Source organism: Rhipicephalus microplus, chromosome 6 (assembly GCF_043290135.1).
Source record: "Rhipicephalus microplus isolate Deutch F79 chromosome 6, USDA_Rmic, whole genome shotgun sequence".
NCBI classification, from domain to species: Eukaryota; Metazoa; Arthropoda; class Arachnida; order Ixodida; family Ixodidae; genus Rhipicephalus; species Rhipicephalus microplus.
This window is the reverse complement of record NC_134705.1, coordinates 105,742,446-105,755,257: the sequence shown is the minus strand read 5'-3', so window position 1 is coordinate 105,755,257 and position 12,812 is coordinate 105,742,446. Positions and strand designations below refer to the sequence as shown.

Below are 12,812 nucleotides of genomic sequence, written 5' to 3'. Positions count from 1 at the left end.
ATAACAACAAATGTTGTCACTCTTACTGGACATAACTAAATTCGAAGTTCATTGAGCACTGTTAAAACAACCACTCTGGACAACCAATGAGATACGGACTCCTGTGCTTTCTGAAGTTCAACAAATTTCGACGTGGACTCTCAAACTAGGTTCTTGTGGGTCTTGCAACTAGATGCAGTGAACTCCTGCTATACGGACCCACGGTAAACATTGCTTCTTTATAGATATTGGTCAAATGGCCACTCATCTTCATCATCTATTGAAAGAAAACTTATACGACTTTATCTAGCGGAGATTTCTTTTTGATTGTTCTATGCAATACATTCCAAATTCAAACTTCCTCTTAACAATGTAAAGAAAAATACCAAGGTCAGTAGTATCTAGTTTATTAGAAATCAGACTGTCTGACCCTCAAGCTAGAAAAAAAAACCCGGTCTTCTAAGAACACCTTGTGTGCAATGTATCAGTATGAATCCTAAACGAAGTTCTTTGTGGCAGAAGGTATTTGCATTCCTGTAAATGACCCTGCACATTGAAACAGGTGAATTCATGAGGTCTGTATCATCTTCATATAAAGGTGACGTACTCATCCGCCTCAGTTGGTGCACTGAACGGAGGAAAGGATCACTCACGTTACCAAGAAAAAAAAGTGGAACCTGTTTTTATTTGCACTATCATAGAGTTTGGTAGTCCTAAATTCCCTTTCTTTACTCTATAGTTTATCGCACAGTAGTTCGTCCTACTTCCCATAAAGAAGCTGCCGATTCAGTTTTAGATTTCTCTCCCAACACTCCAACACAACATCTACGCCATCAAAGACATCGTAACCAGTGGCATCAATTCTTTATTGTACTTGGTGTCATGCAGTACATTGCCACTTTTTTTTTATTTGTCCTCCTTCGGCGTGCTTTCTGGACCTAAGCCTTCGGCTGGTTATTATGGAGTCTTGGAACCTTTCAAAGACTGCAATTTTTTTAAAACTGTGCTGAACGATCTCCTATGCACCGATTCGGTACTACATGGTCTTTTTTTATCAAAAAAAATTTGCCGACTACTTCAATGCATAACGTTCCCCACAGCTTTGTCATCGCACCCATTGTCATCCTTTTACGTCCCCTGATCGCACGATGTCGCGTGTATTGTTTGGCTCTTGTGACACAAAAAATTTCGTATTTTCGGAAGATATATATATATATATATATATATATATATATATATATATATATATATATATATATATATATATATATATATATAATTATGTGGGATTTAACGTTCCAAAACCACCATTTGATTATGAAATACGCTGTAGGGGAAGGCTTCGGAAATTTCTACAACCTTGCGTTCATTAACATGCACCCAAATCCTACCACACGCGTCTACAGCATTTTCGCCTCCATCAAAAATGCAGCCTCTGCAGCCGAGACTTGACTTTCGCGACCTGCGGCTGAGCAGCCGAGTACGTTAGCCACTGGACCACCACGGCGAGGCTATGTTTCCGATAGAAGAGTTCACTTAAATACAATTCCTCTGCCTCTTCTTTAGAGCTCTTTGTTCATGTTTTGTTTTACTGTTGCGCATGTGTAAGTGGTGACATTTTAAAATTCACAATAATTCAAGCACGCATAAAATAAACAAGTGCATAAAGTAAAGCATTGTTTAAAGATCCATATATATACAGAGTGAGAGAATAAAGACTTGCCCTTTCAATCGGAATCAAGCCACCGTAAAATGCCGTGGCCAACCATTTCTGAAAAGAAAATGGTATGATTATCAGGAAAGTGATATACGAACAGGTACAAAGAAAGCGGTGTTTTCATTTTAAAATTATGCAAAATTTACAGACAGCAATACAACTGCTGATTATGGAGTACTCAGCGAGATCTCAGCTAAAATGCCCGCAAATAACTCTACAACTCTTCAGAATAATGCGGTGAGCGGCTGTCTGTGTTCTACATGACGCTCTAGACACGTACGCTGCCATGGAGTGGGCAAAAGTGTTTGGCAGCGTAGCACAGGTCCTCAGCAATGAAGTAACAATAAAATGTGAGGTGTAACATCTGAAAACCACCGTATGAATACCAGAGACACAGTAATGAAGGGCTCTGGTAATTTCAACAAACTAGAGCTGTTTACGCACACCCAAATCTGAGCACATGCATCTACAATATCTTCGTCTCCGTCTAAAATGCAGCCGCCATCGCCGGGATCTGGTCCTGTGACCTGCAGGTTAGCAGACGAGTGCCTTAGGCACCAGATCACTAGTGCGGGGCGCAGAAATGAAATGAAGATGACAAGTGTCTTCTGAAAAACCAAGCCACTTGAACTATCAGCATGTTAGTTTGACTTCATTTCTTCAAGGAGTGTTTAAAACTGTGGAATCGCACAAAGACAATTTACGCGTTCAAAGTATTCTTAAAAATTTCAAGAAAATATGAAAACAGAGTTCGTATATGTCATTGAGAAGTTACACTGCAATTTAAAAAAAACTCACCGCCATATCCACCATGTCATTGATGTTTCGGGAGGTGGTTTTGGATGATCTGGTAACCAACAAATCGCTCGTGCACATCTCCTCCCATCATATGTAGACGTTGCATTGTTGTTGAATAATAATCGTTCACACAACATATAATAGTTTAGATTGGAAAGCACTATACACAATTTTGTGAAATATATACAATAGTCATTGTAGCCCCCTGATATTCCTAAGTACAACGGCGCGCCTCGGTCAGCTAGTGACTCAGTTCTCTTGAAAGAATGTAATTTTATGATCTGTAAAGTATTTTGCTAAGGGATTATCATGACGTTGGGTTCGATGGTAGCCTGTAAAAGATCGTCACGGTCGACATCTTAAAGCGCCAGCTCAATCTCGTCATTGTTCACCTTCTGATTGTCTTCGTCTTCTGCCATGTGGCTGCAGGAATTGATCTTGATTTTAAGGTATTTTATTATGGGGTCTTTCGAGGTGTTTGTGCCAGCTATTCACAATTGATTAAACGTTTCTTATAGCAAGGCTCGGTAACGATTGTGCGCTTTATTTGTACGTCAAAAGCGGTGGCGTCAAGTATTGTCCGTGGTAGGCACTGCACAGTGTTACAAACGTCAACCGGTATGTTAACCATCTACCCCTTTATACAGTACTGGTTGCGGCCGTGAGACAAACGGCCGACGCTAATCAATGGCAGACCTGGAGCTAAAAAGCACTTTTTAGCGGGATTCAGAACACACATATTAAAGGGCTTGAGAGGATATTGGCACGAGTACGTAATACTCATCGTAGGATCGCTTCCCGTCCGCAGAGCGTCTTCACGCGTGTCTCAAACTATGTACTAACTCTAGTTTGGCGCCGGGACCGCGGCCATCGCAAAACAGGAAGCTCTTATTGAAGGACTGTGATGGCGTTGGTGCGGGATTCTTCGTCGCGGATGTTTACGATTGTGGCCATGCTGTTGCAGAAAAAGAACCAGTTGCCCACCTTGAAGCTCTGCCGGACGTGTGGCTGAGGAAGTCGCACTTAAAATGTGCATCGGCACCATCTACATCAGGTAGCGACCGCTTTGACATGAGGCCTCAGCTACCTACGCCTTCAGTGCTTTGGGTTATATGGCCACGACTTTCGCTTTGCTTCTTCGAGACCTCCGATGGCAGGACCCACTTTACGGCACGCACCTCGCTTCTGCTTTTTTGCTCCGCAGCCTCGCATTTTCTTGACAGCGAGCTTTCTTCACTTCAGCCTGCCGAGCCGTAACCGCAGGGTATTGGCAGAGAGCCCGTGTTGATACTGCCAAGACAGCACCGAGCGGCAACGAAGATGCTTGAAATGCGTAAGCTTTAGATGGAGAAAAATATTGCATGTGCCGACAGCGTTTATGAAATCACCGCAAAGTGTGGACGCCACCGCCGCTGTGGGACAAGGCGCGAGTATAACAAGCTTGCTGAGCAAGCTCCTAAAACAGCAATCCTTAGGTTTTCAGAATCACTTTAAAGTTTATCACCCAACAGGCATATGCACATAATAGAAAGTTGTTTACAGCAAATTATTGTGCTCTTCGGAATGTTACTAGGCTGTGTCTCAAGAATGATGAAGCGTGACATCAATTAGGAATCGAACCACTCCTAGAATAGGCGAATTCCAATAATTATTCAATCAAGGGTAATGTATAAGACTACTGAACTGCAGCGTTGTTTAATTGGTGACAGTGTACGCAGACCAGAACCATGCTGTTTTAGATGCTAGGTCGATAGCAGATTGTGTCTAATCTCTGGGACAGTCAGGCAGCCTAGACTGCGATATGCGTGTGTAAAGACCATTTTGTTCAAGAGCTAACCGTCGGTGTAAGCAGGCTAAAACTGTGCAGTTTTAGATGCTAGGTCGACAGCATATTGTCTAATACCTATGGTACAGTCTGACAACCCAGGCTGCAGTTTTGTTGTGCAAGGACCTTTTCGTTCAAGAGCTAGCCATCCAACACCCGTTATGCAGCTGCAAAATCACGTCTTTCCAGAGTCTCTAAATCGAACTTCTCGATAGTTTCAATCATTATGGCTGGCGTGGGAAAGTAGAAATCGCAGGTTGCACAACCATCTGAACTACGCAGCAGAAGAGAAGTGAAAGCATATGGCCGCTATACGCCAATGCACGTTACTTAATGGCCACTTTTACCAAGCACCATGTCATTGTTGTTGCTTATGTGCAGCGCTATTGACATTAGTTTACCAAAATTGCAAGTTCATTCTTAGACAAACATGTCGATTGTAAATATTTCGCCGTTGTTAAACAACTTAATTCAATTTCTCGCATTCAAGCTTCATGGTCTCCTTCGCTCTCAATGTGCAAATATGCTGGCGCCACTTCCCATAGTCTAATGTAAAGCTGGTCATACGACTATGGAGTCTATGGATCGTCCTCTACACAATTTGCAACACTATTTACAAGCAAGTGACAGCTTCACTCAAGTGCTAAGTAAACGCTAATAGCTTTTAGCAGCATCAATAACACCAAAAAATAAGAACTTGGCAACACCCATTAGCGATATTTTCTTCTGACGTAATTTTTATTGTAGAAATTTCTAGTCATTGTCATGCACTTCTTGTCATCTTCGTGAAACGCATGATATGCAAAGTAACAAGCTCTATTGCGTCAGCAAGGCTTTATAGAAGCAAGGTTGACTATATTCACCAGTTAGGTAACATAAAGAAAACACCTGTTAAGTGAAATCACTCACGTGGTGTCCTGGACAAGGTTTACATCGAAGTATATAAATTACATGTGAAATCAACACTACATATACGAGCTCCAGAAACTACACACAACCCGGCCATTATCATTCATAGCTAAATGCCACACTGCAATACCACGAAAACTCATAATGCTCCATAACCCTTAGCCAATAATAACAAATTATGTATGCTTGAGAAAAGCGTGTCAGTACAATTGCTCCTATATAGCGGTCATCAATATTTTAGAGCTATATTATTCGCTCAATATCCCCAATATACTGCCTTTATAAAGGGCATTCTCAATCTTCAATATCCGCATTACACTGCCCTCATAAAGGCTTCTTTTCGCCTGAAGTGTAAAACATGTGGGTACCTTCGAATTGAATGGAGAATTAGAAGCGCCAGAAGTTCATAAGTTACTCGTAGATTACACAATTTTATTTGCCTGATACAAAAAATTATTATCATGGTCGAGCGTTGAGCCTCCCATGACACTTTATTAGGAGAAATCAGTGGCCTGTTAGCATTCAGCCGAAGAGGCATTGAGGTGAAACACTGAAAAACTTACTAAACGCAGATACAAAGCACCTAACTGTGACATAAAAATTTCGACAATTACAAACGGTGAGTATTTAAGCAGACATGCTTTGTTGAACGTTATACTATTCAGTAAAGGTCTATAACCATTTCAATTGGGACTCTTGGAGCCCCTGATATGCCGCGAGTCCGATTTTCATGAGTGGATATGTTTTAAGCCGATAACAAGTATATATATATATATATATATATATATATATATATATATATATATATATATATATATATTTATATTGTAAGACTTTATTGAGCGTCATCTTCCTCATCTATCAATAACCTCCATCTTCAACGCCATCTTGCTGTTGCTTGAAATACCACGGCTCAGCTGACGCTTTATTCAAGCAACAGCAAGATGGCGCCGATGACGAAGAGGAACGGAAAGAAGACTGTGATATTATTGAGAGATAAGGAAAATGACGTTCAATAATATCTTACAATATATATATATATATATATATATATATATATATATAATAACATCTAACAGACAATAATACGAAGATGTATAGGGGAAGGTAATAGAAATTATATATGTAAATAAGAAGAAGGAAAAGTGGTGAAAAATTAACTTGCCGTGAGTAGGAATCAAACCTACGGCTTTCGAACAACGCGTTCGATGCTCTACCACTGAGCTATCACGGCGGCTATCCCCCCAGGCACTTTATTTGGTTTATATGGGAATTTAAACGTGAGAGTGTCAGTCAGCGCCACCTGTAGCCATGGCGGCGAGTGTGGCAAACTCTTTTTAATGAGCTTGTATGGCCTCACGCAGCACGTGAACTTATTACCAGCTGGCAGCTGACCAATATTCCCTCGTATACAACCTCACGGCGCGAAGTCTGCCAGTACGAGACCCTCGTTAATGAATATGGGACAGAAGTGTATACCTAAGGGCTCGTTTTTCCGTGTTTTGACACAACAATAATGAGATCTAACATAAAATATTACCAAGGAATGTATAGTGGAAGCTATTAGAACTAATGTATGTAAATAAGAAAAAAGAAAAGTGGAGAAGAATTTGCTTGCTGGAGCAGGAATCAAACCTATGACTTTTGAATAACGCGTTCGATGCTCTACTCCAAAGGTATCATGGAGGCTATCTCTTCGGCCACTTCATTGGGTTCATATCTGATTTTTAACGTGGGAGTGTCACTCAGCCCCACCTGTAGCCTTGGCGGTCAGTGTGGCACACTCTTCTATTAGTCTGTATGGCGTCACGCAGCACATGAACGTATTACAAGCTGGCAGCTGACCAATGATTCCTCGTATACAACCTAACGGCACCAAGTCTGCCAGTACAAGACACTCATTATTGAATAAGGTAAAGAAGTGTATATCTAAGGGCTCTTTTTTTCGTGTTCTGACAAAATAATAATGAGATTCAACCGACAATAATACCCAGGAGTGTATAGGGGAAGTTATTAGAACTATTGTTATGTAAATAATAAGAAAAAAATGGGTGAAAGAATAGCTGGCCATGAGCAGGAATCGAACCTATAACCTTCGAATACTGTGTTCGATGTTCTACCACGGAGCTATCACGGCGGCTGTATCCGCGGTCACGTTATTGGGTTTAAATATGAACCTAAACGTGGGAGTGTCAGTCAGCGCCACCTGTAGCCATGGTGGCAAGTGTGGCACACTCTTTTTATGAGCCTGTATGGCGCCAAGTAGCATATGAACTTAATAAGAGCTGGCAGCTGACCAATGGTACGTCGTACAAAACCTAATGGCACCAAGTCTGCCACAGCCTTGCTGCATGAAATAGAAAGACGACGTCGGTTGCTGGTTGTTGATGAACTGTCGCCATCTTGTTCGCCGAGCACGATTCATCGTATATAAATTATAAATAAGTTACTCGTAACATTATTGGTGGAGGTGAATGGCTCCCGTACCTCGATGGAGACTCGCAGCGGTCGCAATATCGGGGACTCTTCGGCTACATCAATTGCCAGTGGCTCATCACAACGGACCTCTCCAGCCGAGTCGACAACAAACGTCACCTTGCTGGCACTTTCTCCGCTGACTGTATTATTGACTTTCACTCCTGGCTGCAGCGGTACGAGCGTGTCAATGCTACCCACCGCTGGGTTCGCACACTTATGTTCGTCAAAGTTGTGTTCTACCTCTGCGGCACGCCGCGGACATGGTTCGAAACCAATGAAGCCACAATAACAAGCGGGGATCTCTTCAAAACTGAGAGCCCTGATCTTTTTAGCAATTCATCTGGTCATCTGGCTCTCTGCCAAGAAGGCTTTCACCACTCGCGCCCAGACGTCTACTGAATCGTATGTCTCATACATTTTTGATGTCTTGGCACTTTGTAGCAAGGTCGACCGGCACGTGTCGGAAGACTAAAAAGTTGATCACGTCCTCAAGGGGATTGCTGACGATGCCCTCAACTTGCTGGTTTTTATTATTGTCAGGAGCATCGACACGATCCTGACAGAATGCCGCTATCTAGAACAGGCTAAAACCAGCCGCGTCACCCACGGCACCACGCGCCTGCCGAACACAGCTGCTACTTTTTCTTGCGATGACGCCATCGGCCAAGTTAACCGATGTGACAACCCCCCCAGCATAATTCGTCGCGAGGTCGAGGCAGCTAAACCAGTAGTCACTGTATTCCCAAGGCCTCACCCTTCAGCGACCATGATACAAGCCGTCGTTCCTCAAGAATTATCGAACGTCGGCCTGAACCCCATTCAGCCAGTCTACTCTACCGAGCCTTTTTATCGTCGTTTCTCCGCTCCTCGTTTTGGTTCCAACCACTCTCGACAGCGCGATTTGTCCGAATGGCGTTCACTGGACGATAAGCCTTTATGCTTCAACTGCCAACGCGTCGGTCATAGATTCCCACTGCCGCAATCACTGGGATCTGCCGGCACACTGTGGGCCTCCTACCCAGGCCACTTCTGTCCACCAGTCGTTCCCAGCATTTAATTTTGATTCACCTATGCCGACCGCATCCTCTCATTCTCTCATTCTGCCGCACTTCTGACGAGACCTCGCTACGACCACTCACCATCCTTTGCTCACTGTCAACCTCTTTCGCCCCCACAACGCCGTCCTACCTCTTCGACCTATTCGCAGCGCCCCGACCGGAAAACTAGGCAGTGCAGCTTCTTGAGGTGGAGCTGCATGGACGTCCACCACTGCAAGAAATCGTCGTGTAACATTACCGACCACCCGGAATCAGTTGAACGTTGCTTTAGACAATGTACCTGTGAGGGCGTTGATCAATACCGGCGCGCATGTGTCCATAATTAGTACTGCTCTTCGTCGCCGCCTAAAAAAGTTGTCACACCCGCCTTGAAACAAGCCGTTCAAGTAACCGACGGGGAAACTGCAGCCATTCTTGGCATGTGCTCTGCCCCTGTGACTCTTGCTGATAGAAGCACTGCTGTTCTTTTCACCGTCATAAAAAATTTACCTCAATATCTAATTCAAGGTATGAATTTTTGAACTGCCCTCCCGGCCCTTATAGACTGTTCCACCGACTGTATTGACCTTGAGATGCCTCTACTTACCGATCCGACCAACCCACCCCAAAGCCGTTCTTGCTGCATTGATTTCGTACGCCTTCCGCCTGTGTTACACACACCGATCTCTTCAATACGCCACCTGTGCCTGACGGCGATTACATGGTGACACCAATTATTGTCGTGATGATTACGCATGGCGTCGCTGTTCCTCTCACCATTCTAACAATTGTTGAAAGCCGCACATGCCTTCCTATTGTAATTGTGCCCTCATTGCCCACATTCATCCCAAAGGTATCTCCCTAGCCAAAATTACTGCCCTACAAGAACATACGGTTGAGCCCTTCAGAGTGGATGATTGCTGCACCTCAGACCATGACCTAATTTTATCACATTCATCGGGCGTCGACGTTGACCGCATGGTGCCCATCAGACCTCACTCCTGATCAAGCGAAAATCCTCTGTCACGTCCTGGAGTCCCATAGTGACATTTTTTACTTCGCCAGCACGGCCTTAAGCCGAACGAGTCTAGTTACTCATCGCATCAATACTGGTGATGCGAGTCCTATTCCCCGACGTCCATACCGTGTTTCCGCGTCTGAGTGTACAGTCATACAACACGAATCCAAAAGATGCTTGCAAAAGACATAATCGAGCCCTCGTGTAGCCCCTGTGCTTCTCCTGTCATCCTGATCAGAAAGAAGGATTGAAGATGGCGCTTTTGTGTACATTATCGGCATCTCAACAAAGCTAAGAAGAAAGATGTTTACCCGTTGCCTCAGATCGACGATGCCTTAAACTGCCTTTATGGTGCTACATGTTTTTCCACTATCGACCTTCTGCCTGGCTGTTGGCAGACGACTGTAGACGAGATAGACTGTGAGAAGAGCGCATTCGTTCTCCTGACGGTCTTTATTGCTTCAAAGTTATGCCCTTTGGTCTCTGTAATGCGCCAGTCACAATCGAAAGGATGATGAAATCATTGCTCCAAGGGTTTAAATGGTCAACCTGCTTATGTCATTTAGACGACGTTATCGCTTTCTCGCCCACATTTGACTCCCATCTCGATCGTTATTCGGCAAATCTTGAAGTTTTAGTCGAACTGGATTTCAATTGAACTCTTCGAAATGCCACTTCGCTCGTCGTCAAATAACTGTATTTGGCCAACTCGTCGTTGCCGCAGGAGTCAGCCCGGATCCAGAGAAAATTCGCGCCGTCGCGGACTTTCCTGTTCCAATGTCAACAAAGGACGTTCGCAGTTTTGGAGCTTGTGCTCCTATTTTCAACGCTTTGTTAAGGACTTCGCGATCATTGCACGCCCACTAACTAACCTCATAAAAAAGGACGCGCCGTTTTTCTGGGGCGCTGATCAAGCCTCATCCTTTTCCCAGCTCACGACCCCTATACAACACGGCCAATTTTAGCTTATTTCGATCCATCAGCTTCAACCGAGGTTTGCACTGACACTAGTGGGCACGGCATTGCAACATCAACGCGGACATGACCATGTTATAGCATAGGCAAGCTGACTTCTATCTACCGCTGAGCGCAACTATACAATCACGGAGCGTGAGCGTCTCGCTCTCGTGTGGGCAGTCGTGAATTTTCACCCATACATATACGGGCGTCTATTTCGAGTAGTCACCAATCACGATGCGCTCTGCTGGCTGGCCTCTCTCAAGGATTCCACAGGAGGTCTCGCTCGTTGGTCCCTACGTTTACAAGAATACACGTTCGCTGTAACGTACAAAACAGGGCGATTGCATCAAGATGCGAATTGTTTATCACGTTACCCTGTGGAAGAAGCTGCCCATACTGACACCTTTCCAGACCTTCTGTCTGTGACGCAGCTACTCAACCTTGGCCATGAACAACGCCGGGATGCTTCCCTGCAAACCATCCTTTACAAGCTTGAGTCAATGCCTCGCGACGCATCTCTACAAAAGTTCTTGGTCAAAGACGGGATCTTGTATGGCCGTAACCTTGAACGTGTTGCCATGACTTACTCCCCATCATACCAGCACATCTTCGTGTGACTGTTCTCAAACACCTTTATGACGCTCCTTTAGCGGGCCACTTGGGCGTCTCTCGCACATACGACCGTGTACGTCGTCGTTTTTTTGACCTGGTCTTACCCGTTTCGTTCAACACTACGTCCCCGCTTGTGAGCCCTGCCAGCACCACAAAAAGCCATCCATCCTACTAGCTCCATTGCTTCAGCCGATCGACATTCCCACTGAACTTTTTTTTTCGAGTTGACCTCAACCTGCTTGGCCCGTTCCCGATCTCCAGCTCTGGCAACATATGAATTGCTGTCGCCACAGACTATGCGACACGGTATGCTATCACACGCGCACTTCCAAAGACTTGCGCAACCGACGTGGCGAACTTTCTAGTATATGATAATATTTTATTACACGAAGCTCCACGCCAACTTCTCACTGACCAGGGCCGGACCTTCCTATCAGCTGTCGTTGACGAAATCCTGCGCTCTCGTTCTGCCAAGCACAAGTTTGCCACTTTGTACCATCCGCAAACGAATGGTCGTACGGAGTGCCTCAACCACACCATAACCGACGTGCTTTCTAAATACGTAGCGGCAGACTACCAGGACTGGGGCGTTCATTGCCATTTGTGACGTTCGCATATTATTCGTCACGTCATGGCACTGCTGGCTATTCGCCGTTATATCTTCTATACGGCCGAAAACTCGCCCTACCCTTCGACACCTTGCTGCCCTCGGTCACTGAGTATGCCGGCGAAGCCATCGCGTGAGCCGACCATGCACGCCAACTCGCCCGCAGCCGTCTGCAGGCGTCACTGGTGCACCAAAGACAGCTCTACAATTCCAATCATCGAAACGTGCACTTTTCACTGGGTTCCCTTGTCCTTCTCTGGTTCCCAACTCGGCGTGTAGGTTTTTTTAAAAAACTGCTGTTACGCTACACAGGACCATACCACGTCGTTCACCACGTGACTGACGTTACATATAGGATTGTTACAGCCCATCCATCATCATCATCATCAGCTTCGAGCGAAATCTTGCACAAAGTTCGACTGAACCTTTATCACTCTTCTTCTACTGCATCCGAGTAGCTGAAGCACCAAGACGGTGCTTCAACCACCGGGGGTTATGATTCACAACAGCCGCCACAGTCTTGATGCACAAAAGAGAAAGACAACGTTGGTCACTGGTTGTTGATGAACTGTCATCAACTTGTTCGCCAAACATGGTCCATCGTATTTAATTTAATTAATAAGTTTATCGTAAATATAATAGTGAGACCTAACAGACAATAATACCAAGAAATGTATAAGAGACGGTATTAGAACTAATGTAATGTAAATAAGAAGAAAGAAAAGTGGGTGAAAAAATATTTTGCCTTGAGCAGGAATCGAGCCTACGATCTTCAAATAACGCGCTCGATGCTCTACCACAGAGATATCCCGGTGGCTAGCCCCCGGCCACTTCATTGAGTTTATATGTGAAATTAAACGTGGGAGTGTCAG

The 12,812-nt window shown here is 44.5% G+C and overlaps 1 protein-coding gene across 21 annotated transcripts in view; it reads right to left on the bottom strand.

Annotated features, from left to right (window-relative positions):
• Nucleotides 1–12,812, bottom strand: part of LOC119168047 (uncharacterized) — a 249,851-nt gene that overhangs the window by 110,957 nt on the left and 126,082 nt on the right. For 20 of the 21 annotated variants that reach the window (XM_075866371.1, XM_075866368.1, XM_075866362.1 and 17 more), the window contains one exon: nt 1,703–1,750. The exons of the other annotated variant lie outside the window; for it this stretch is intronic. In XM_075866371.1, coding sequence (XP_075722486.1) covers nt 1,703–1,750 — 48 coding nt within the window. The remainder of the gene's footprint in view (nt 1–1,702; nt 1,751–12,812) is intronic. 21 annotated transcript variants of the gene reach the window in all.